Source organism: Haemaphysalis longicornis, unplaced genomic scaffold (assembly GCF_048455015.1).
Source record: "Haemaphysalis longicornis isolate Haplotype H1 unplaced genomic scaffold, Haemaphysalis longicornis Haplotype H1 scaffold_9, whole genome shotgun sequence".
NCBI classification, from domain to species: domain Eukaryota; kingdom Metazoa; phylum Arthropoda; class Arachnida; order Ixodida; family Ixodidae; genus Haemaphysalis; species Haemaphysalis longicornis.
The window spans coordinates 57106998-57133626 of record NW_027526460.1 but is presented as its reverse complement, the minus strand read 5'-3'; the positions used below and the strand labels follow the sequence as shown (position 1 = coordinate 57133626).

General features: G+C 47.9%; 2 protein-coding genes across 4 annotated transcripts in view; one reads left to right on the top strand and one right to left on the bottom strand.

Moving 5' to 3' along the window:
* Positions 1-6032, top strand: part of Itpr (Inositol 1,4,5,-trisphosphate receptor) — a 49495-nt gene extending 43463 nt beyond the window's left edge. For 2 of the 3 annotated variants that reach the window (XM_077683020.1, XM_077683019.1), the window contains 9 exons: positions 117-242; positions 318-384; positions 488-607; positions 696-879; positions 2933-3620; positions 4032-4197; positions 4555-4715; positions 5445-5606; positions 5788-6032. In XM_077683020.1, coding sequence (XP_077539146.1) covers positions 117-242; positions 318-384; positions 488-607; positions 696-879; positions 2933-3620; positions 4032-4197; positions 4555-4715; positions 5445-5606; positions 5788-5880 — 1767 coding nt within the window. In that variant the 3' untranslated portion in view covers positions 5881-6032. The remainder of the gene's footprint in view (positions 1-116; positions 243-317; positions 385-487; positions 608-695; positions 880-2932; positions 3621-4031; positions 4198-4554; positions 4716-5444; positions 5607-5787) is intronic. The other variant, XM_077683021.1, reaches the window with a different exon arrangement.
* A 1626-nt stretch (positions 6033-7658) lies between these two features.
* On the bottom strand, positions 7659-26622 carry Cpt2 (Carnitine palmitoyltransferase 2). Its single transcript, XM_077683026.1, has 12 exons — positions 26443-26622; positions 26104-26271; positions 24064-24275; positions 22824-22883; positions 21999-22102; positions 19189-19322; positions 17192-17397; positions 16063-16336; positions 13846-14039; positions 12498-12667; positions 9785-10004; positions 7659-8379 (listed from the first exon to the last, which is right to left on the bottom strand). The coding sequence occupies exons 2-12, from the start codon at positions 26256-26258 to the stop codon at positions 8054-8056; spliced, it is 2055 nt and encodes a 684-aa protein (XP_077539152.1). The 5' UTR covers positions 26259-26271; positions 26443-26622; the 3' UTR covers positions 7659-8053.
* Positions 26623-26629: the final 7 nt, after the last annotated feature.

Sequence of the window (26629 nt, the reverse complement as noted above, 5' to 3'; positions counted from 1 at the left end):
CAAGAACAAGCTGATCAATCATTTTGTTGGTTGTACAGGAAGGAAAATGCCTGGACATCAATATGCAAGGGTGACCCGCATGTGCTGTATTTGACCTTGTGTATTCTCGTGCCCAGATTGTCCGACACGACCGCACCATGGAGCAAATTGTGTTCCCCGTGCCCCAGATCTGCGAGTTCTTGACACGAGAGACCAAGGTGAAAGTGTACAACACTACAGAACGAGACGAGCAAAGCAGCAAGGTAAGCGGGGAAGAGTGTTGCTCATTCCTTGGCAGCCCCTCTACAAAGCAAGGTTAATTACTACCCCCATTGCAGGTCTCAGACTTCTTTGAGCGGACAGAAGACCTATTCAACGAAATGAAATGGCAGAAGAAACTGCGGGGTGAGCAAGCAGGCTTACTCGTCAAACGCGGCAGTTTTCAGACTTGGGTGCTGCTGCTGCTGCTGTGACAGGGACGGGGTGTGTGTCATGTTTGTGTCTGCAGGGCAACCGGTGCTGTACTGGGTGAGCCGCCACATGTCCACCTGGAGCACGGTGGCCTTCAACCTGGCTGTGCTGATCAACGTCATTGTGGCCACTTTCTACCCTTTCGAAGGAGCCAAAGGTGCGAGGGGGGCGAGTGGGAGTGCTGCGAGTGTTGCGGCTTCTCACGGTCCCTCTCCTCCTCCCCATCTCCTGGTGGTGTGCTGCAGAACTGGACCCTCGGCTGAGCGGCCTGAGCTGGGCGCTGATGCTGGTGTCCCTGGCGGCCGTGGTGCTGGCACCGCGGCCGTCGTCCATGCGCGCCCTGTCCTGTGCCTGCATCCTGCGCCTCATGTCCTGGCTGGGCCTGCAGCCCACACTGTGGCTACTGGGCACTGTCAATGTGGCCATTAGGTGGGCCCCTCTCTCTCTCTGCCCTTCTCTCCTATCGCCCGTCAGGCGCTATAGCTGTACTACTGTGCTGCCAATCATTGGCTGGAATGCACTGTTGTGCTCGTAGAAGGCCAGAAAATCAATCCTGGCACAGTGCCTGACATATGGTTGCTGCCACTGTGAATGTGCACTGGTGCATTAAAGCCCATCTGTGTTTCCAATCAGCATTTCAATTTTCAGTATCACTTGACGCCACCATGTTCCCATTCATTTTACAAAGATATTACTCTGTAAAAATCTGACTGTTGGATAGGTACATACTATACTCGGTTACAACTCAAGAATGGCACCACCTCATGTAGTGTATCACTCTGCCAAAGCGCCGGACCCGTGACGTCAGTGCGCGTGCATTTTGAAAGGGGTTTGCTATGAATGCGTGATATCGTCTGCCTTGTCTCACGCAGTTTGTTTGTCGTCACTGGAGTCGTTTATAAGCATATTATGTCCAAAAAATCACGGGAATGGCTCACGCCATGTTCAAAATATTCCCAGTAACACCCTACTTGCGCCGCGCGGAGAAACATCCGGCTGCGGTGATAAGGCACAGCGGCAACTTCCGGTGCCGTTCTTAAGTTGTGACCGAGTAGTAGTCGCGGTCCAGTGCGCATCCAAGCATAGTCTAGTGGCTGAAATATTGTGCTGCTACACATAATATTAGCTGTGTTTCTCTGGAATATGCAAAAAAGCGACTTACAAGATTCAGTAGGCCTTTGCTTTCATTTGAAAAATATGGCCACACGGTGTTGTGAACATTACAAGGCAGATTGTGGAAGAACTTTAAGATGTCTTGGTTTGAGGGTTTGGGCTTAGCATCCAAAAGTCACATCGTAGTAAAAAAAAAAACACTCATTCATTACCCACGTAGAATCCTTGAATGCTTGCTGAAACTTTGTACAATGGCATGTAAATATATTATGTGATGTTTTAAATATTAAGTTGAATAATCCATTATTTAACATTTGGCTTCATTGGAATTTTAAAAATTCTAAAGTACTCGGCTCTAGCAAAAAGTGAACATTATGCAGCCTTTTTGCCCTAAAAAAAACTAAAGTATTTGGGATGCATTGTGAATGGCAATAAATTTAAGTGCACTTATTATTAATAATATTTTATATCTGCCTTCTATCTCTTCCACACACTGTGGCTAAGAAAATTATCAGGTAAACGAAGTGAGCTTGCAGTTGCCAAGCACATGTGTACAATCTGGCACAGTATAAAACCACATCGAAAACAGAGTTTTCCTATTTGAAACCCAACCTTTTTATTTCTGTTGCTGTTTGGACTACACTCCAATGCAGAGGCAAGCGCAAGAGGTGATAAGCACTGGAAGATGACAGTGAGCATAGTAACCATGGGAGTGCTAATTACGACTGGCACCATTAGGGTTGCCACCTTTCCCCGACAAAAAAAACGGCCCTTCAGGAGAGGGAGGGGGGTAAGTAGAAGGTTGAATTTGTGTTGAAAAAAAGATGCCACGTTTTTTTTCTATTGACATGCAATGTCATGTCTTGTAGCCTTTTCCTACAAAGAAATCAGCATAACATTTGCACTGAAGGTGATTGAGATTTTGGCTATTGCTCTGAATGTGCTGCACTGAAAAGTAACCGCACTTGCTGACCGCGCCGGCGGCATTTCGTTGTGTTGTTCCTCTCTTTTGTCTGATTCCATCTCGGGAATCGCGCTTGCCCACGTATTTCCTGTGCTCACGAGTTGCTGTATTTACGCTCACAAGAGGCCAAAAACCTGCCAATATCAGCCGGTTTTAGGTACAGACCGGCAACAGGCCCGCTGTCTAAAAAACCGGTCGGGTCGGTCCAAAACCGGTCAGGTGGCAACCCTAGGCACCATACCGCTAGTAGCACATTGTGCATTTCCACTGGCCACTATTTGAGACAACAGTGGCTATCAGAGACGGGAGCTAGAGTGGAGTGCGAAATGTGCCTGCTAGCGTAAGACGTTCCGTGCCGAGTGGCACCTGACTGATGCCCTCTTTCTCTCACTCTCCTGTTTGCAGCACGGTGCACCTGGTAAGCATCGTGGGGAACCACGGGACATTTGCGCGGAGCCTGGGCCACATGCTGTCGGACATGGAGCTGCTGTATCACCTGTGCTACCTGGCCGTGTGCGCCCTGGGCCTGGTGGGCCACCCGCTCTTCTTCTCCGTGCTCCTGCTAGACGTGGTGTACCAGGAAGAGACGCTGCTCAACGTCATCAAGTCGGTTACCCGCAATGGCCGCTCCATAGTGCTCACCGCTGTGCTGGCCCTCATCCTCGTCTACCTCTTCTCCATCGTCGCCTTCCTTTTCTTCCGCGACGACTTCCTCATCGAGGTGGACAGCCGGGCCTCACGCGGTGTGCCCCAAGGTAGCACCCTTTCGCCCCTGCTTTTCTTCTTTTATTTACCCAGCTTGGACTGCGTACTAGCACTCGCTGGGAAGACTGGGTACACATTTTGCTGCGTGCTTAGGTCTTTTGGTGGAAATGCAGTTGCCGGTCCTGAAGGGGACCCTCCGTGCCTGGAAGGCTTCTGCGATGCGTCTGAGCGGCCTGGCAGTGGTGAAAAAGAGGACGGTGACTCAGACGATGACACGACGACCGAACGAGCTTGTGACTCGCTTGTCATGTGCATCATCACCACCATGAACCATGGCTTGCGGAATGGCGGAGGCATAGGGGACATTTTACGACCGCCCAGTGTTAAGGTGCGTGGTGCAGTGCTCTCTGCTTGTTGTTTCAAAGTGCGGAGTGCGGTCCAGTTCTTGTTTGAGCGGATGGTAAATGTCGAGAGTTGTAACACTTGTGTGTGTTCCAGCATTATTGAACTCTGTATTCGGCACTGCTTAATTAAAACGGATCTACAGTTAGACCCTGGAAAGAGTGCAGGGTATACCTTGATGCCTGCTTTTCAGTGTTAGTTGGTATGCGACAAACTATCCAGGCTTTTAAGTGTGTGTGTGTGGGGGCACTGGTCTTGAGAAGCGAAAACTCGCCTAAAAATCAATTGGATGTATTATATTCATAAACGTTAACTGAGCTGTCGCACTCCTCTAAATGTCTACTTGTGCCCACAGTTGGAAGCGGTGTCGTGATGTGGTGGTGATGATGGTGTGCAGGAGCCGCTGTACTTTGCCCGGGTGGTGTACGACCTGCTGTTCTTCTTTGTGGTCATCATTATTGTGCTGAACCTCATCTTTGGTGTCATCATCGACACCTTTGCCGACCTGAGGAGCGAGAAGCAGCAGAAGGAGGAGACCCTGCGCAACACCTGCTTCATATGCGGTACGGGGGGCCTGCCTGCTGGGGCTGGAAGCCGACTGCTGGGCATCTGTTTGGAATGTGCTTGCAGTCTCGCTTTAAACGGGTTCCCTCTCTTATACGTAATGCATCAGGGGACTGGACAACTGTGCATTCATACACAGCTTCTCAGCTACAAAAAAAAAATCTTTGGAAGTCCAGTTCGACCAGTCCATAACACCATTAGACCAATTGTAGATGCACTTGATTCCAATTGGTTCAATGGTGTTTTAGACAGGTCCAATAGAACTTCCAGTGTTTTTTTTTCCGGATCTCCGGGGTTGTTCTGAGAGGAAGGAATCGTGTGTGGAAACTCCTCTTTCTTCTCCTCGTTTCTTCCAGGTCTGGACAGGTCGGCCTTTGACAACAAGAGCGTGTCGTTTGAGGAGCACATCCGGTGCGAGCACAACCTGTGGCACTACCTCTACTTCATTGTGCTGGTGCGGGTCAAAGACCCCACCGAGTTTACGGGGCCCGAAAGCTACGTCGACTCCATGATCAAGGTCAGTGCAAGTTGTGGGCACCTGCACGGGAAAAAGTCGCATTGAATATTCCCATTGCAGTAGGCACATCATAGCCAGATTGGAGACTGTTTTTAAATCAGACTGCGGGAGCCACGAAATCTTGCACTGTAAGCACAAACTAGGGCCACATGCACAATTAAACAACCTTTTAAGTGTTCCTTGTGTACCATCACTCAAATGCACAGCACTTGTAAACATAGGCAACATTTGTTTTTGTAAATCTTTTGTTTTCAAATCTACTGCTGCATGACTATTTTAAATTCCAGGTGAAATTTTATTATTATTATTATTATTATTATTGTTTTCAAAGCAAGCACTTGGCATTCAAAAGAACAGGGTTTTAATTCATGAGCACCTACCTGACCGTTAAAACCCCCGCAAGGCAATCTTGGTGATGGTGAGAGGTGACTCTGCACACCCACTGCCCCTGTACACAAAGCTGTATCCAACTGTGTCGGTGTGTCAAGAGGTGGAAGGTGGAAACCACGAATGGTGGCCGTCGGGGTTTGTGGTGAAGCTTGGTCCAATGGGCTTCTTGTCTGTTTACCGGGCAGGGAGAACTTTGGGACGTTGCTGTGCGTCACAGTACTCTCAGCTGACCTGCAATGCATGTGGTATTTTCTAAACGTGCACCCTTCGAAATGATCGGGCCAGGACCGTTTTCGAGCCCCAGACGAGCGTCAGCTTCTCTCCTCTGCCCCGTCGCAGGAGAAGAACCTGGAGTGGTTCCCGCGCATGCGGGCCATGTCGCTGGCGGCGGACGAGGCGGACGGGGAGCAGAACGAGATGCGCACCCTGCAGAGCCAGCTGGAGGACACCCAGCGCCTGGTGTCCACCCTCTCCCGCCAGCTGGCCGAGCTCAGGGACCAGGTGGGTGGGCAAGAGCTGGAATGTCACCCGTGAGCCAGGCTCACCTTGCTTGTGGCATACGCTTTTCTGTGGTGAATTGCTCAGGCACAGTATGGTTTGGGACGTTCATTAGTGAGGAGCCGCGCTGAGCGAGATCCGCTGATCGCACAGACGTCTCCTCCCCATCATCTTTGCGATGCAGATGACCGAGCAGCGGAAGCACAAGCAGCGCCTGGGGCTCCTGGCCCACCCCACCAACTCGGGGCCTCTGGCCGCCAGTCTGAGCATGCACTGACCGCCTCCTCTGCGCAGCGCGCCATGAGCCAGAGGGGGGTGAGGATTGAACAGCTCTCGACGCACGCACATACCGAAGGCCACCACGCGGGGAGGAACCCCCGGAGGCGGGCCTCCCCGCACAACCAAGCGTGCTGGCTACGTCACTGCCCCGGTACCTGCGAGGCTGGCACGAAGGAGTGTGGAACAAAACGACACGCGTCTTCCAGTGGCGTGACGCTCGGAGGCGGGGGAGGGACTCGCGCCCAGCACTTACTTCCTGAGGAGGCCACAACAGCCACTCTGCTCTCTCTCTCAGTGCGCACAGGACAGTGACGCACCCCTCCCTCGGGTGCGCTCTGAACGCACACACTGTCCCTCTCATCTCTCTCTCCCGGCAGTCATTTTCATGTCCTCGTCGTTGCTGGGTTTACTAGCACCATGAGCCACGTGCTGCAAGAGCGCTGGAGATGCTACACTCACTCACAGGGATGAACTAGGAAGGAGGTGCGATTTTTTTAGGGCTTTTACTTTCGTTTCTTTTTTTGTTGTTGTTGAAGTGCATTAGGGGCTGTGCATTTTTTTATAGTGCTCCCAGCGTGGAACTAAGCATGCCAGATGTTCTAACATTCCTGTTTGGCAAAGAGCAATTAAGCTGGGAGCAGCATTTTGAACAAACACTATTTCCTGCTGAAGTAGTGCACATTTATTTTTAGCTCGTATTTTCAGTGTCCTGTTTTTAGCATTAAAAGCATAGTCTAGCAAGGTGTTAACATAATGGCACAGTTTTTTCTACAACACGAGTGCACTGGCATGAACGGTGCTTGTTTTGCCATCGCTGTAGCATTTTTAACCCTCTTCCAATCACAAAGAAAAAGCTAGTGCCGAACTTGCAGTCCGTGGCATCGGAAGGTTTGCCAGTTGTGGTTTCGCTGCAAATCATTTGCGCCTTGGCAGTATTGTAGACACTTTTACTCACTTAGTGGATTCCAGCGACACTGCCCAGATCTTGAGTCACATTTTTGGTGAAGCAGTGTGGAAAAAAAGAAAAATTGGGATCTAATTCTACTCCTTCGATTCACACCGAGCTTCTTTATTTCTCACGCACTGCCAAGGTGTCAAAGGAAACCTGAGTGATGCCACTTTGGGCTGCCTTGACAGTGTGACTTTTTTCTTGCGTTTTCTTTCGGACAGCACGTTTGCATGCTGAACATGAGATTGTTATAGCTGTCACATTTCATGTTACAGAATGTGTCTTTGTATGCTGATTTTATAAAAAAAAAAAGTTTGAGAGGTGTGGGGTCTTTGCTGCAGTGTAACGTGCACATTTTTTTAGTTGTGTGTAGAAGCATGTTTACATTTCTTAACACTTGTAAAGCATTTTGGGTGCTGCGAAGTCGTCGTTTGCAGGGCATGAGATTGCTTACTCAGGCATCCACAAACGCAGACCTGTGACCACTTTGTTCACAGTCTTTTGTAAGCAGGTAAGCGCACAAACAGCAGGTGCTCTGACCAATGCCCTACAAGTTGTGCACATTGTTATTGTTTAGTGTAGCTGTATTTGTCTTGCCAGGGCTAAGTGCACTAATAACAGCAATGTAGGTCTCGTCTACAACATGTGTTGCCAATTACAGCCGTAGGTTATTTCAAAGCACCGCGTCTTAGGTTGGAGATGATGGTTGCGGCCAGCGTCTCATCACCCCCGCCCCAGTGCAGTGTGATGATTCTTCGAAGTGTTCTTTGTCCCACTCCTAGTCAGTGAAGACGAGAGAGATTGGTATTTATTACAGCACACAGATGGAAAAAATACTTTTCTATTTTATTGTCTTTTACAAGTGTACAAAGTATCAATATATACACGCGTGTATGTCTATTTGTGTGTCCTCGTTCATTCCCTGCCTCCCCGTCACACACCACTCGGGTGGGGTTTCTTATGTGACCCCGAAGCGCTCAATGCACGGAAATCTGTAATCTCCCTGAATTTCAGCTGCTATGTACGTACAAGTATATCGCACAGTTTGCCCAATCCCGCCAACAATACCATGACACTCCGTGTGAGGGCGGTTAAAATTGGTTCCTACAACTCCGCCCCTGTGTAGGCCTCGCGTAGTGCCAATTTAAAAGAGGCCAGGACGCTCTTCAGCCACAAACCTTGTCCCCTCGGTTTATAGCTCCGGCGTATGCCGTGCCTCACTTCACGAGGAGCCCTGCATGGCGGCACAGATCCGATCGAGAGCCTCGGAGAGGCAGGAGGCGAACTGCCTGGCGTCCCTGTGCGGGCTGTAGGCGCTGACGAGGGCCCCCAGCACGTTGTCGGGCATGCCGTAGCCAATGCCGTAGCCGTCTGGCACGACGGGGCCGAAACCGCCACCGCTGAAGGCCGTGCCGTGCAGGGTGGACGTCGAGAGGTGGAAGTGGTTGGCCCCCTCGAAGCAGGGGTCGGCGTACAGTGCGGGCTGGGGACCGCCTCTCTGCTCGGCCAGGCATTGCAGGGCGAACAGGTGCCGGTCAAAGCCCTGGCCTGCACCACGGAATATGCCGTTATACGGCTGGTGGTGCCAACGAATGCATCACATTTTCCTATTTTGGGCTGCCACTATTTAAACTGCACCATACTTAAAAGATGAGTGTGGGTGGGGGGGAAGCAACTGCAGCATTAACCACAGCTTGTCACGAGTCCCTCCCTACTTTCTAGACGGCTTTTGACAAACAGAGGTGTGTTGCTTCGCTTTAAACCGTGATTTTACTGCTTACGTTTTTTTTTTAAATCTAAATGGCAGCAGGCATTCCATGTGTATACTGATGCTGGCTGGTTTGCCCAAGATTTTCCTGTTCTTTGAAGCAAGAAAATGCACCATTGTTAGTTTCCAGTAGTTTGGATGGATTTTGCATCAGCCAAGGAACAGTACACATTAAGACAGTTCGACACAGTACTACTATTGAAACTGACCTTTCTGTTTTGTGAAGTGGTTAATACATAAATAATAAATTATTTTCTGTACAACATTTCCAGAGTTGCTTTTTGGATTTGCACTTTACTAAAGCATTTCGCGTCATTAAAAAACCGCCACTTTTGTACCTTTCTAAAAACGAGCCTTTTAGGGGTTATTGGTAGGCCACTGTGTACGGTGTTTTCAAATCCCGGGTGACTCGGCCCAGGACCAGTGACCATGAAGTACTTATTCGTCTATCGATGTCCCCACCATACTAACCCTAAGCGGTAGTGGCGTTTCTTTTTAACTAGAAAACCAACAGCCCCCCTAATTTTTTTTTTTCCACTTATTTTTTCGTGTCTCCTTTACCCTGTTACAGGGCCATTTCTCTCTCCTTTCCCGCCGAGTTGCATGTTGAAATGCTCTCTGTCTCTCCCTCCCTCCCTCCCGTTGTGGCATGCATAAATGCAAAAGGTCTTCCGTAGCGAAAAAAATCTACGCGATAAAATGGCGATAGCTACCAATGCTCAAGGAGCACATTACAGGCACCATTCACCTAAGCTCTGCTGTTCGTGGAATTTACAGCAGGCATGAAAAGTTGGCGCTAACAACACTTTTTGAGAAATGGACTGCTTGCAACCAAAAGAGCAGAGTTCTGTATATTTAGGATGTTTAGGGCATCTGACACACATTTCAAAAAAAAAAGAAAAAGAAAAACGTGGATTTGATTTCGGTTGTAAATGATGAAATTTATTTCCGTCTGTCACCTCCTGAATCAACCAAAGAAGGGTGCGAAAAATGAAAACGCCAGCGTGTCAGGATTTTTGCATACGTTAAAGGTTCCCAGCTGGTCGAAATCATTCTGGAGCCCACCACTATTATGTGGCTCACGGCCCCGGTGTAGTGCTTTGGCACATAAAACCCTTTCCGACTCAACCTTGTATATGTCCTCGCTGTGAGAAACAAGCGAGTGTTGCCAGCTCACAAACCCACCCATGGCGGCCTCCTTGGTGAGCTGGCTGTGGACGCGGGAGCACTCCTCCAGGAGCGGCCGCACCAGCTTGGGCTCCTGGCCGGACACCAGGGCCTCCACACAGCGCTTGGTGGCCATGGTGGCCGGCCGCACCGTCTCTGTCCGGCCGTGCTTGAAGGCCGAGGTGCTGCACGACTCGTACGTGGCCGCCGTGCCCTGGTGGGCCAGGAAGTAGGCCAGCTGCACACGCAGGAAGTGACCGCTCGCCGTGAATGGACTAAAAAGCTTGAGGGAGACGACCATTCAAGGCTTGCTGCAGTTTACTGCGCCAGCTGATCCATTTCAGGACATATTTTCCCCACAAACATTGACTAAACTAAATATCAACAACACCAACATACAAACGTGGCAAAATGGCCAATGTTGCTAGCGTGACGTCCACGATTTGCCTGTCAAAGCCCTTCGGGACCTATTCCGCAGCCACGTTCAGTGATGCATTTACCTCTGGGAATCTTACTTATCGAACAAAATGCTCCCACACATCTGACAGTGAGCGCTCTTTGCCCTCAGTTGGCCTTGCACCATAGAAAAAACCAACCATCATTATGAGATTGAGGGCCTACTTGCAACACATACCACACAGGAACCATGAAGACAACATACAACTTCACTTTGATCAGAAGGTTTGCCGAATGGAACTTGTGCAAATTTTAACATTGAGTTCAATCAAGTAGGTTGTACATATGTAATGAGATAGGAGAAAGGGTGGGGTCTCGCTAGCTAGCTTGCATAACATGGCCGAGTTTGTACATGACCAAGCGTACTTCACTTTAGTTAAGTTGCGCCAACCAAAGCTTAGTCTTATGACCCGTGTGAACAGCATGCGTTTGTTACTCGGGGTGCGTTCCAATTTACCCCTTAGACTGCTTCATTGCCGTCTTCGCGGACAGTCCGCCATGTCAAAGGGACAGACAACCGATCTTTGTCGAGTATATATTCTCGATCCCAAATGAAAGGGCGTCATTTAAAGCACCTTAACGATGAACGGTTTTGCTGATAACAGCCTAGAACATTTTTAAATCAAAATTTTTAGATCTACCAGCCTATGTGTCCACCTAAAAATAATGCTGGCATACAGTAAGCGCAGCAACATACTTTTGTCTGTGTGCGAAATGAAAAGTGATATTTAAAAACTTGTCCCCACCTAAAAAAAGGTGTGAATCGCAGGCTTTCTTATTCCTTTATGTGCTTTTTTAAATTCACCGGTCTATTTTGCACGAAGGCGCCATCAGTTGGGATGGACGATAGGTAGAATCTGGCTTCACGTTGTGGGGGTTGGAAGTTCAATTCTCCCCAGGCACATCCTTTTTTAAGCTGCCATTGGCGTATTTGAAAACTGAAATTGAATACTTCGGCAGAGGAAACGCCCCTGACTAAGGCAGAATAGTCAAAGCTTCTTCACTGGGTCTGTTTACTGAACGCTGCCGTTGATTCTGGGCATGGAGGCTCAGTTAGCCACACTGAGAGCCACCCAGCAGCGGCGGGCGGCGTGTTTTAAAAATTTTCAAAATAGTGTTTAAAAATTGATTTGATTGATTGTAGGGTTTAACGCGCCAACGCAACGCAGGCGATGAGGCGCGCCGTAGTGGAGGGCTCCGGATTAATTTTGACCACCTGGAGATCTTTAACAAGCGCCGAAATCTCGTACGCACGGGCGTTTTTGCTTTTCGCCTCCATCAGAAAAGTGGCCACCGCGGCTGGGAATCTAGTGTTTAAAAATACATATGCAATTAAAAAAAAAAAACATACTTTTGCCAACAGGTTTTCAATAAGTGAATACACGTTTCAGCAGTTACAGTAGCAGCTAGGTTTGCAGGTCGCGTGACGGGAACACATATTGTAGTGTCAAGTTTCGACACTACGAACTGCCACCCTACCGATTTTAGTTTGTGGCCAAATTAAAATTATTTCCGCCAATTTATAAATTGCTTGTGGTTAGCAAGCTATATAAAACGCTGGCTTTCATATAAGCTAGAGAACATATACGCGACAGGAATCAGTTGTCCGTCCCTTTAAGCCCCATTCCAATTCGACCAAGGCAGTCAATGAAGACTGCTTCAAGGAGACAGCATCAAAGTCGGCAATGATGCAGGCTACCTTCCTGTCCAAACTATCCAGTGACACCAGCGCCATCTTTTTGCGTATTAATGTTGTTACAAACTAACTTGTTCTTTTATTGGAATATTTAATATAATTTACTAGTGCCAAAGATGATTTTGTTTAATTTTTAAATTGCGTAATTTTTGAAATAATAACGGTAACATTATTTAAGAAACTTGCGGCTTGCATTTCTCCACATGTCTGTAATGAGGATGCTGTCTGCCTTGGTGTTGCATTCGTGACCACTGCGCCGGTACAATTCTTGTTCCTTTAGACATCTAATTAGACTGCTTCGTAAGCTGTCCGCGGATTGGAACGCAGCCTCAGACAGTGAGTGAAATGTGGTTCAGAGGTCCAACTTCACAAGTTTACATCTTGTGAGAAGAAGTATCAGGATTAAACGCTGCTGCTCATTGAGTGTTCCCCGAGTCAGCACGCATCGCTGGTGCATTGTGGGAAAGTGCACGCTTTAGCAATGCTCTTCCAGGAACTGTGTAGAAAGAAAGTGGTGCCCTGCTTGTAAAATCATAGCCCTGGCCGTACTGGGCACATGCACACATGGCAGGGCCCCACCTGGAAGGAGAGCTGCATGACGGAGTCTGGGCTGAGGCGGCTCTGTTTGATGAGGTCGCGGGTGAGGCCCGTGTGCACCATGGCCGCCAGCTGCAGGCTGCCCGTGGCCTCCCCGTAGCCACGCACGGCCCGCTCCACGGCCGCCTTCACTGCGTCGCTCGCAAGGAAGTCTGCAACGGGCAGAAGGCACGAACGACACCGTTACGATTAGCAGGTGCTGCGTCAGCAGGCCACAACACGTGCTGGTGACCCAAACTGTGCGCCTCCACTGCCCATGGATCGGCACCCAACTGTGGGGAAGAAGGACCTGCCCGACAGGCAGGTGCAAGATGATTTACTGGGCCGGCAGGCATGCCTCTCATCGCATCACTCACTGTATAACTCCCAGTGCCCCGCGGGGTCAGTTTGTCAATAATCCCCACTGTCCCAACCAGAGGGATGCCTTGTGGCTGGCAAAAACGCACAGACTGGTTGGGGAGCATGCTATAGTATAGGTCCACCAACAGAAATGGCAAGGTCCACACAGTCCTCCCCTTCTCTTGTTCTTTCGCTGCACCGCTCACTCTATCAAAAGGCAGTAGCATTTCAGATTGAAGCACAGGTAATCTTTTGGATGAAAACAAGCACGAGTGTGGAAACTTGTTGTGCGGCACCCTGTGACATTGCAGCTGGCATGACGGTAGGCTTTTGCACTGTCAACACCGTGATGTTGCCAAAACGGAGTGACGTAAAGGAGAATATGCTGACATTGTGGCACACGCCTTCCACTGGTAATGGAAACAGGTGACACATGCCCACATCCCCAGCTACGGTCTAGCAAGTGCCTCCGGCACAGTTAGCTTCAGCTGGTCATCACTTCACCACTTGCAGCAACGTGCGTTTGGCATATGCATATCTATGCAGGACGTGCGTCTGGCTGCAGACAACATAGCAGTTCAGAGGCCCACCATACGTTGGTGCTTTTTGTCAGCTGCCTGTCACAAGGGGGGCCTGACGCGACAGCAATGTGTTGGCCGTCTGCTGGCCACCAGCAACGTTCGGGGCTGAAGCCAAAACTGGTGCCAGCGGCAGTGGAAAGGTTCACTGCTACCTGGGCAACTCCACACTTTGCTACTCTGTTTTGAAGCTAGTGGAAAACCACACAATCAATCGAGCAAAAAAGTAGAACATGAGATGTACCACCACTATCACCATCAGCAGCAGCCTATGTCTACAGTCCAACTCGCAACCACCTCGAATTCATATCTTGCACCATCTATTTCACTGATTTCACTCAAGCGAAACAGGCTCGTTACCATGCCTGGCTTGGGGTCACGCTTAGGTCGCACACACAAAGCAAGCCGCTTACCGAGCCGCTGGACAAATGGCTCAGGGTTGATGTTTCCACTCTGGCCAGGGTGAATGTGAGGTCGCTGTATGCTGTCGGCGTAGACGTCGTTGAAGTAGCGCAGAACAGCAACACCGTCTCCCCAGGAGTGCTCAAAGTTGATCGCTGCATGCCCCTCTCCCGTGAGGAGCAGAGAAAAACCCTTGTCGAACCACCTGACAGGAGCAAGAAGAGGGAGGCAGTTGCAGTTGCTTGCTTTGGTGCAATCACTTTTGCAGGAAGCACTGATGCAGGTTTTTCAATGAAGCTGCCCACATTTCTCTCTTCTGATGTATAGCCTGTAGTTCTCAGATTTATTATTAAAAAATTATGCAAGTGCGGGCATTGCCAGAAAAGCACACCGATGCTAAGATGCACGCCAACAAGTGCACAGTAAAAGCTGGGAACTGAACACACAAATGCTGTACGTGTATGCTGTTTTCATGCTTCGTTTTTTGTGGGAGGCAGTTTAGCTAAAGAGCCTCAATAAAAACTTCAGCATAAAGGCGAAATGCGTGTCTAAGCACTAGTTCCCGTGCTATCGTCAGACAAATAAGCTCACATATGAACAAATCTTTTAGAGAAACTGTTGCTGATGTCATAATAACAAAGTTAATACTCTTCGCAGTGATCGTTATTGTGGAAACGAAAAAAAAAAAAACACAGTCGCAGTTTTTGAGATTAAAATAACGCTTTCTGTTGTTGCTGTACCTGTAATACCCTTTCATTATGATCATGCAGTGGGATGAAAAACCCAAACATATTGTATTTTTGCAAATATAACCTGCCCCTACGTATACTAATCCACACCCCCATGTTGCACCCAGCGAACAAACAAACAAAAAATATCCCCGCATATTGACCGCACCACTGACACAACCTTGCAATTTTCACGAAGTAGAGAGCATTGCACAATTATGCCATGTTTATTCAGCTAGCGAATGTAGCCGTCATCGTCAACCATTTCCTCTTTTGCTTGCCTGCAAGGAGAGCATTACCAGGGAAAATGCAGTAAAAAAAAAAAAAAAACATTATATCGCTGTACAGCAGCCTGGTACATCTACTGAGCTGATTACTTGCAGATAGCTGTTAGGTTCTCAGAAGCTCCCCCTCTCACTTGTGCTAGGGCAGTACCTGTTATCTCATTCTCTCTGATGCTGCATGGCAACATCTCACCTTGAAACAGCATGCGTGCTCACGATAAGATAGGGTAGCATGGCTTAATTGAAGGCTGAACGGCAACACATTTCATTTGTACTTTTACAATAAGCCGTTTATGATAGAGCAGGGGGAATATTGCTATGGCAGCTAGCAACAATGCATGCATAACAGTGCATCACGCAATGCAGTGAAGCTGCATTGAAGAGGAAATTCAGGTATTATTTGCGCCCTGACTTCACTCTCAAGATTTGTCAATTATTTGTGTGGGTTATGTGCATGAAAATATGGTATAGAGCTACTTATACCTTGATTGTATGAAGACGTTAAAATTGGCACTTTATTTTGCCGTATTGAAATTTTATTCAATTGAAATTGGCTTGCTAGTCGCAAGTACTCATTCCCAACAGCTTTAGAAATATTCCGCTGACTTTTCTGCGCATCATCTGCAGTCCACATTGGTTTTACATTGTATTTGTTGGAACCAGGCTGGCTGATAAAAACCACTTATGTACACATGTTCCAGCAATGTAGTAGCACACACACACTGCAGCCCACATTTCATTAATTAACTCAAAGACTGGAAAAATATGCTTGAAAGCAGTTATTCACACCAAAAAAATTGGCAGGTGTTGCTCACTGCTAACACTTAGCCCCCAATCCCCTCTCATTTCCTGCCAGTGATCTGCAAGACCTAGTTTATTTTGCCTGACTTCATTCTAAAGATATGCCAATGATTGGTGAGGGTTATACGCGTGAAAATATAGAGCTATTGACACCTCCATGCTAACATTCTCTCTCTCTCTCTCTCTCTCTCTCTCTCTCTCTCTCTCTCTCTCTCTCTCTCTCTCTCTCTCTCTCTCTCTCTCTGTCTCTCCCTCCCTCCCTCCCTGTCTCCCTCCCTCCACTTACCCCCTGCCTGCTTGGCCTGATGACAACCAAGTGTTAACACTAAAGAAACCTGCCTAAACCAAAGCAACTGCGGCTGATCTTGACAGAAGGCGCGCCTGCGAAACTTGTGCGCGTAAGCATCCCACCCACCGGTTGTGGACGGGGCCATGCAGGAAGTGGTGGGCCACCTTCTCCTGCTCTGTGCCCTGAAAGGTCTCGCTGTCCAATGCCAGCACGAAGAGGGCGCTGTCGATGCTCCTCAGGCTGTCCGCATTGCCCGCGGCCAGGACGTCCTCACGCGCCCGCGCCCACTCGTCCCGGGGGGCCGCCGTCAGGGCCGACACAGGCACCTCCGGAGGGGGCCGGCTGTCGGCCATGATGCGCGACAGGCACGCGTGGTAGTGCTCGGGGGCAAACAGGTTGCCTGGCCACACAGGGGTTGTCAGGGATAGAGAAGAGGGCGTTGACATGTGGCCAGGTAGAGGCAACAACCGCCCATTTTTTGTGCTTTGCACATAGTCATATATTTCATTCCATGGTTCTACAAGCTGCGTGTATTGTGAAGAGTAACGCATGCCTTTCATTCTAATGTGTAAACATTCTCACACTACCTCACCCAAACTCTGTCTAACACGTGACAGGATGTGCATCATAGGGATGCGTGGTGCCATTTGAGGTAAATACGATATTTACGTTATAGGTGGTGAGTTATGATTATGACTCTCTCATGACTTGTCACTATGTTCAATTCACCAAGTTTCTGCTATAACTAGTAGTACATGCTGTTGTATAATTTTTTTTTTTTTCAGTGCTAGAGGGAGGTTACTGTTCATTTGAGAGTGCTCGCTGAATGACCCCCGGGCCAATGCAACCTAAGAAACTAAGCAACCTGGTATGTGCCTCCCACAATTTCAGACACTCTACAGTGAAAACATACAAAGCAAGGAGGATTTGTGCAGAAAAAAAAACACAAAATTTACACAACTGTTGGCACAGAGTTATGCATTTCCTTGAAACACACTGCATATTTCGCTTCCTGGTCCGTGACCGAATGATATTTGAAAAGCAACTGAACTGCGTCATTTCACAAACTCACTGAAATGATTATACCCTAATTGATCCAACTGCAATCAGCAAGGTTTTGTAAAGGTGCACCCCCAAAAATGCCACGCAAGTAACAACTGCATGCTCTAGTTTGTTAACCGGCGGCAGGCACTTATATCCCCAGCCATGACGAGTGCCCTCAAGGTGACTGCAGGTGGCAGCAGAGACCACTGACCGTTGTCGTCCAGCGCCTGCAGGGCGTAGAAGTGGCCGTTGCGGACGACCGCAATGTGCTTGGAGTCCGGGTGCAGCTCCAGCCGGTCCCTGGGCACCTGGGGCAGCCGGGTGGTGCCAAACAGGTGTCCGAACTGGCTCATGTCCAGCGGGTAGGCCTTCCACAGCAGGGCACTCACATACCACGCCAGGGCCTCGGGCAGCATCCTGCAGTGGCCACCCACCCAGCAGGAAAGGCACGTCTCATGCACGCTGGCACGCAACGGGAACTCGACATACCATAGGCACTTTGGGAACTTCCACATCCTCTGATCCCCGTGGGGTCTGTTGCGGACAAGCAAACCACCTACTTTATATCAAAAAACAAAGTAACATACTGACTGCCGATGCCTTATTGTGCTGCTGTTTTTAATTCACAACAGCCATTAATGCACAGATGGCCGTTCTGACTTTGTAAAAGTGCAATTAAAGTAACTCTTCAGTGTCAACACCCACAGCATGCTAGGATCTTCCAACTAGTGTAAGCACCTTTTCATTCCTACCCAGAAGTGCTCCTACATAATAGGCCAGAGGTTGCAAGCTAGGGTTTTTCACAGTCCTACAGTTAGCGAATGATTATTTAAGTGCAGGAAAAAAAAAAAAAATGTTCTCCCACATAGTAAGTCAATTCGACATATGGAAGAATGGAACTGCTCATGTTAATCATCCATTTAGGACAGCTTCAACAATGGAGTCCTGAGCCAGCTTGAAAACAAAAGTTGTATTCATTAGACATTAGAAGTTCGCTATTCTTTGCACTAAACACCTAAGCTTACAATGAACTCGATTTTACTTGCCAGTGGCTTCAAATAACATGCCTCACTGAGCAGAAAGCAAGATACTAACATGTGCTGGGACCACTACAAGTAAATGCCACCCTCGCGCGGCCAAGTGCACAAGTTTCTTGACGAGAAGCTGCTATAACAAGGCATCCCTTGGGAGCTGCATCCGAAGTGTTGTCCTGGAGATAAGTAACCTTGGCAGATAAAGCACTTGTACTGGCTGCATTCCTCAAAGAAAATGGTAGCTGGTCCCAGTTGGTTTATGGTTAAATTCCCAGCTAGAACTAGTTGGTCCCCGTTCTAGCTGGTCCTAGCTGGTCCCAACTGGGCCCAGCTGGGCCCAGCTGGGAATTAAACCATAAATGAGCTGGGACCAGCTACCATTTTCTGTATGGTAGTTCATTCCAGCAGAGAGAACTTTCTTCATAGGCAGTTCACATAATGGGGTGGGGCCTGTGTGTTGCATGGCTGCCTCTCTAATGGAAAAGACCTAGGGACACCCACTTGTGCAACTGCCATTGGGCCTCGTTTCTGGCTGCATGTTTCACAGCAGCCACCACAGGCAGTGCCAGAGAGGGGAGCCACCACCGTCCATTCCTCCGCCACCTTCGTCACGAGCTATTCTTGCGCCTTTTTCTTTGGCCTTCCTCGCTGCCCCCTTTTTGCTATCGCCACCATCTGCTGTGCTCTTTGCTCAGCCCTGCTGGTTGGTTACACCAGTGCCACCAGAAAGGGCAGAGCTGTGCTCTAAACAAGATGGCAAGTACAGGCAAACTTCAATGTTTCCTCCTCCATGCTGTCAGCCGTGGCACCATTAGGGAGGGACCAAGAACAGAGTAGCGAGTGTGTAAACCCCACACTAGCACTGAAGCAGCACAGTCACATGGAACCAGAGGCACCACTACTACATTTGCACAATCACCTTTACTGGCGGTAGCAGGTACCTATGACACCATGGGGTAGCATGGGAGTGTGGCGGCTGAGTCTACCGTCCGTGTTCGTCATCGCCTAAGCTGAATTGTTAGCACTCAAGGATGGCCCAACTGCCATTTTCCAATGTGGCCACCTTCCTCGTACTTTCTGTTCGTGGTCCCCTTCCAGAGGAAACACAGCCCCAGGGTGTTAGGGTGGCCTAGGAAGGAAGGGAGGAAAAGAGCAGCGGGAAGGGTCGGGTTACTTGATGGAGCGCCTGTAGGCCCCCGTGTCGCTCTTGGTGGGGTCCAGGTGGTACACCATGGGCTCCAGCTGGCCGCTGCGCAGGGACCGCATGAACCGCAGGGACGAGATCACCAGGTTGCACGCACGCACCAGCTGCAACAGAGGCAGGACACACCTCCTTACTTCCTCGGGAGGCCACACCAAGGAGGACGTCCGAATTGATGCACGAGTTGCTCTACCATCACTCTGTTTTATGCCCACTGCAGGATTCCACCTGCTCCATATATTCTGTGCCATCCAAACCCATTCTCTGCCACTAAACTTCCTCATCTCACGGTCCCTCCACTGTGCGAACTGACTTCCCCCACATCCATAGTCCTGTCTCTTGGTAGCCGCTCTGTTACCCTGGCAGTGTACCGGTTCTCATTTTTCCGCATTACATGTCCTCTTGCAAAATAGTGTCCACAAACAGGGACAAGAAAGGAAGCACGAACGAGCGCTTATGGCAACTGAAATCTTAATCTAAAAAACACATTTTATGCCCCACAGTGCCGCACACAACAATGCAAGAAACACGCATGTTCGCACTCAGTAATTTCATACACATGGGCACAGCAATGATATCTCCTTATCTGACAATGCTAAAAATGTAAGTTTAAATGAAAAGAAAAACAACCTACAATGGAGGAAAGCAGGTCCAGCAGACAGCGGTCAAAGGTTGTGGTAGTTTCATATATACGTGCACTATTCCATAGACTTAAGAAGAAGGCAACAGGAAATTACAATGTAAGAGTGGTCTTTTCAGCAAAAAACAAAACAGGAAGTGTTTGGTGCAGGGTAAAACAAAAATATGAGGGCAAGAATGAAGTAAAGGACTGTACGTTATGTACGTTGTTGGTTGCACAAGAAATGTGGTGTATAGGGTGTTAATGGCGTGCGGTCACGTGCACATCGAGCAGACGGGCAGGTGTATTAATACAAGATTAAGAGAACACTCGTCCAGCCTACAAGGATGCACGTGCACACAATTGGCCTTACACTGCAAAGAGTGTGGAATCACGCGCTTCTTTGATAACACTGCCATCCTGTTCAAGCATCCCAATAAAACATCGAGAGATTGTAGAGGCTTCGCACGTTTTCCATCACAATGAAGATTGCGTAAGCCACCCATCTTGTAGCATTGTCAGATAAGGAGATATCATTGCTGTCATCGCGCGTATGAAATTACTGAGAGTGAAAACGTTTTGATATGTGTACCGTCAAGTTGTATCTTGCACTGTGCGGTACAAAAAGTATGTTTTTTTGATTAAAATTTCGGTTGTTAGAAGCACTTGTCCATGTTTCTTTTCTTATCCCTGTTTGTGCGTGCTATTTTGCAAGATGAATCAATTCCAACTAGGCGGTCTGACAGTTATGATTACATGTCCACTTTTTTTTTCTTTTTTTGATCTGTGCCACTATAACTTTACAAAAAGAGCAGATTCCACAGTCATTGCTGTGTAAAAACATGCTGCACATCAGAGAAAATACGCTACCGAAATTACCATAGCGACATTTATTTAGAACCGCACGCCTGCAAAATGAATAACTGAAAACAAACATTAAAAAGTGTTGTGTTGAAGCCACATGGAAGCTGTGAGGCAGGCCACGGAAAATAGCAATTTTGTTTTCTTTAACGTCCATCGAAAAAAAAAAATCATTCCTGTAGTCTGGTTTGGAATTACTAGGCTAGGTGAACTGCTGAGTAATATTAGTGACCTATATAGTTGTTAGACAGGCTGAAATAAGAATAATATGGTCCTACGCTGAACATAGCATTAGTCCCGTTCTGAAGCACTATGTCTGCGGCAATTAACCCTTTCGGCCCTGGTGTCATCATTTGATTACACCACACGAACTATCCTCTAGCTTCTGCAGAACAAAATGAAAACTGCTAGTTTCCTCTGCAAGGGTTCTTTAAGGATGCATCTTTTGGTGGACATCACCACTGCTGCATTTTCACGGAGCTGGACACTATGAAAAAGAAGCTCCAGGGCACAAGGTATGATGACGGGGCAGGGAAGGAAACCGAAATCCTGGTTTGTCAAAATGTTTGTAAATCTGGAAGTACTTGCACCACCACCTTTATTCTTTTGGTGTAGGCTGAGAGTCGTAGCATTTAGGAAAACAATAAAACAACTTTCCGTCTCAGGAAAATTTTGATTGCAAAATAATCTAATTAATTGTGATACTTGTAAATTAATATTGCACTATCACCTCAATTTTTTGTTTCTATGCTTCTGAGGTCCAAAACTGTGCAAATTCACGCAGAAAAACAATTTCTGCTCGAAATAACAATTCCAGGGCTGAAAGGGTTAAATATCGAGCACAAGAAACAAAGAGAGAGCCAGTCAGTATTTAGCATTGCAGCCATTGAAAGCATTGAATTCTTGACAGCAATAACAGATGCCATCATAAGGTAGTTTTTGTTCATATGCATGCAAAAATAAATAAACAAATAATTATAAGAAGAGCCTTTTGCATCAATACACGTGTTAATAGTAGTGCACAATCGCAGGTGACATTCAGTAATGCGAGAAGGCAATGCCACTCTCAGTTCTAGTAAACAGTGGCCTGTAACGTTTATTAATAACATAACGAAAGAGAACTAGAGTTGAAGTTACACATAGTCACACTACAATCTGCCTTAGTAAACCTAAAGCAAACGTGAGTTCTGTATAAATGAAAGTGTGTGCTAGCTTCATTAGGCGTAAAAGAAAAAAGGTACTGGCCAGAGTAAAACAGAAGGTGTCACAAGTAAGCAGCCCCCAATATAAATTGCGTGCTCACTTGGTCCATGTATGCTGGCCGCTGGTCATCTTTCCACGACAAAAAGGGGTTGAAGTTGAGGGGCAGTGGCTTGCGGGATGACAGGTACATGTCAAACCATGGGCCTGGGTGAAAAAAAAAAAAAAGGTTCACGTATCCGTGTAGTGCCGCACACATTACAGTGGCCAAGCTATATAGCCACAGCTACATATATCTACAACCTACACAATTCCCTTTTGTATGCTTTTTTTTTTCCTTCTCCTAATTTTCAGTCTGTGTTGGCAGGTGTAGGCAAACATATGATTGGAAGCAGTGAGAGGGTAATGTTTCTATATATACATTCCACTAGGCGTTGCGCAAAGTAGCAGCAAGATCATTTTCTTTGTTGATAACACAATAGTGATACCAGAGGTAATAATAATATCATGATACCGTTCTACTATCTGCCCCCCTCAGAGACATCCAAGAGCTGCCCACCCACTGAAATGAAAAAGGAGAGGCGCTCACAGGAGTATAGCATTCGGCCACTTTCTTGCATCCATAGGCTACACAAGCCCAGCGAAACTGCAACTACTCCGCCACAAGGCATCACTGCAATCTTCCCACCTGCCAATTCATTTCTCTAGCTAAGTAAAAGTTACAGCAGATATAGATCTTTTTCATATGCGGATTTTATTTTCATTTCAACCAACTTTGTAGTAACCGGTCTTGATAGCGGCAGCATTTCGGTTGTGCTTGCATCTCTTATAACAAGCTCCGGCTGTTTCCTAGCAGCTGAAGTGGCACTGTTTACGACCCTTGTTCTACAGTTTCCTACAAAAGGATGCAGGTGCCGTACTCACGAACCTGAGATGTAGCTGGTGTGCTTGTTTGCCTTGTTCCTCTTCCTAAGCAGCTGGTCCAGTTCTGGCAAGGGCAACCAGAATATTTCAGCATGCTCACGCAAAAAGGTGCACATGCAGGTCAAAATTTGCATAAAATGCATCACTTTACTTTGCAGATGAAACAAAAACAATGTGAACAATGTTGCAGTGAAATTAATAAACTGATCTTGCACAGTCTCTGGAATGGAAACAGTCTTTACACGCTGCTGATGGTGTATATTAATTGGAAGTCATTTTAATTACAAAGTTTAACAAATAATAAAGAACAATATTTTTTAATAATATATTTAATTTGCATTAGTCATCCAGTTTTTGACCTTAAGCCCAAATGTATGCATGTTTCACGCCTAAAGTAGGCACATTATTCTAAAATCTTATCATGACAAGATTGTTTCTTTTTTACTTCGCAGCCCATCCGAGCATACCGCCTCACCAAAAATCTGATGCAGGAAATATTTTCTGTGTGTTGTTTTTGGCTTCAGCTCTTTCAAATACCGCCAACAATTCTGAACTTATGTAGTTTGAAAGCCCTCTGCAGCTGCCACAGACATCTTCATAACTGACCGACAAGCATATGGGGATTTACAACAGAGACAGACTCTGACGATGGATGGTCCCAATTTTACTGGCAGATCTTTCTAAAGCCGTTGTTGTGGTTTTTTTCAAAAACGTATTAAATACTTCCTTACTATATTCGTACCTCCACCTTTATCGTACTGCATTCGCACTTGTGCACTTGCTCCATATTTTACAATATTGTTTTTTAGTTGCTCACATCTTGTCCCCAGGCTGGCACACCAGTTGTTGAGGGTTGTGTTAACGAAAAGTTTATAACTTTGCCTTTTTTTGTTGTTGAACTTCAGAACATTGCTCTCTCTCTCCCTGCTGGACGAGCCTCAAGTCTGCTAATTAATGACTCGATAACTAAAGCCTAATATACGCCTATTTTATACAATGATTTTGCTGAAAATGGAGCGTAGGCTGGGTCTTTCCCATGCATGGTATGCGTGCAGGTGCTTAGGTGAGATCTGTTTACAAATGGAGGTTTTTAGCTTAAAATGCATCGTTTCAGGTTGCGTCCAATTATTTGCACAGAACAGATTAAAGTGCACTGCTTGCATCACTGTGACAGAGATCAATGAGGGAAGGTGGCACGAGGAACTGAATTTCCGCATTGCAACAACAATGTAATGCAATCTTACCTGCCCCTTCGTTGTTCTTGAAATCATTGACGATAGCGCGGGTCTTCTCCAGTTCTTCGGCAGTGACCAGGGGCTCCAAGGCTCGCAGGTAACGCTCACACGTTTTCTCCAGCTTTGGGATTGGCAGCCGCGGAAGGCTCTTTTGGAAATGCATGGTGGGCAAGACGCTGCGCTCCAGGAACTGGTAGTCGGCAGACGGTGTTTCCACTGGCCTGAAAGTGATGCGCATAAAGCTGGTTGCATTGTACATTTTTGGCCACGTCCTGCAGCGAGTATGCAAAGTTAGTGGGAGTATAAGCGAAAAAAAAAAAGGTTGCTGCTATACGAAACAAAATTAAAACTCGTCACACTGCTGAGCACCAACGCAAGAGCCTGAAGTGGTGGTTGTGGTGCATAGAAAATGGCGCATACCCACTTAAGGGGATTGGCCAAGTTTTTTAGTCGTAGATAGATAGAAACTTTATTATTCATGGGATGGTGGGGCAAATCAGCCGCCTCGGTCCAGGCAGCCGCTGAGGGCCCTGATGATGTGGGCCGCTAGTTCCTGTTGCTGTTGGAGACTCGCCGCAACAGCCAGCCACTCTCCGGTGTAATTGTGTGGTTGGGTAGGGTTGTAGGGGCACTCCCACAGAATGTGGTCCTGGGTAGGGAAAATAAGGCAGTGGGGACAGAGTGGGACAGGGGTGTCTGGCATGCGTTGGAACAGATGGAGCCGAGTGGGTGTGTGCAGTGTATATGTTTGCGCCTGCCGAATGACTACTTGCTCGCGACGGGTAAGCCCGGAATGGAGGGGAGGGAACGTGCGGCGTAGGCTTAGAATGTCTGCTAAGGTGGGGAGCGGAGGGGGAGGACAAGGATTTGTGTCGCGAGCATCGACAGGGGCCCGGAGGAGAGCTTCGCGGGCAAGCTGATGAGCGTGTTCGTTCCCTGCAACGCCTGCGTGACCAGGGATCCAGTGCACGTGAAAAGGCCCTTTAACGTTGTTGAAGAGGGACAGTGAGGAGGGGAAGGCAAGACCCTGAGCCAGGTGGTAGCATGCTGACTTTGAATCGGTGTAGATATTGGTCGTGCGGACAGGGGATGTGTTGTCAGCAGCGGCAAAAGCAATAGCGAGAAGTTCGGCTTCTTCTGGGGAGGTGCAGCGTCGAGTGATGGAGTAGCGAGTACCCCCTGAAGTGATGAAAGCGACCGCACCGAGGTTATCTTCAAATGCCGCATCTGTGAATACGTGGCGGCTGTCGGTATCACGGTTTACTTTCTTGGCGTAGTATGCGGCACGAATAAGACGGCGTTTGGGATGGCGTACCTTGTCCATGTGGCGGCGAATAGGTGCTACGGTAATATGTTGGGGTATTTTGCTGTCTAGAGGAGTTGTTTGAGGTCGGGGAGGACGGGACGGGTATCCTAATGTGCGTAAGATATGAAGACCTGTTGCCGTTTCGGAGAGGCGTTGACGTTGGTGGCTGCGATGGATGTCAATTATGTCAGTAACCGTCGGGAGAACACCAAGTTGCGCAAGTCGGGTGGTGCTAGTGGTAATAGGAAGACCCAGAGATATTTTTGTCGCTTTGCGTATTAGAGCGTCAAGCTTCCCTTCCAAGGTGCGCGTTAGGACGACGTATGGCGCTTGATAGCGAATGCGGGAGAGGATAAGAGCATCGCGGTGTTGAAGAAGGTCCTGCTCTTTGAGTCCCCTGGAGCGTGTAGTGACACGGCGCATCATGTTAAGGATGGGTAGAAGCCAATTATACAGGACGAAAATGGTGAGGGGGGCGGGAAGAAAGGACTTGGTAACGATATAAATTAAGATGCCCGGGCCCACAAACTAATTTATGTTACCTTTTTGAGTTCGGGGAAAACTGATCACAATTCGATCTATGTATATAGGACCGCAGCAAGATAAGTTGGTAAAAATTAAATGAAGCATTAAATTAAGGCACGAACAGCGTTTGCTGTGCTTTTTTTTTTGTTTGTGCTGCGATGTGGCGAATAGGAAGTGATGCATGCTCCAGTACGCGAAGTGGATGTTCCGGCATATACCTGGACGCAGCATTAGAGGTTGAACATCGTCGGGATGTTGCCCCTACATGACTTGTCGCTCGCACGACGGCAGCGGCCTTGGACAGGTGTCTAAGCCGGGTCCTGTTAACGTTGCACGCTCCAAGGAAATGACAAGCCCGTAGTGATGCCGCCATGACTTTGCCGGTTCTGCAATACAAAAACGCGTGCCGCAGAGAAAAAGAAAGATACTCTTTACAGTGCAACGAAATATTTCACGCCCAACATAGTTCTGTGGCCCAACACACCTTCACGCGCTTTTCTATTCCAACTGGGGTTCATGCATGATACGGTTACCAGGTCACGGTAAGAACTACGTACGGCTGTGGACCACGCCCCGTGCAGGTGTTGCGCCGTGTTCGACTCTACTGACACAAGCATGTAGTTTTGATAACTAGAAAAAGCTTCGATACCGAACGAGCTCACAACCGATAAACCTGCTTGTTACGGAAGCTGCGCTGGTTTCGTTTTTCGCAGCTGGCTGGATTACCAACCGGCTGCGGTTAGG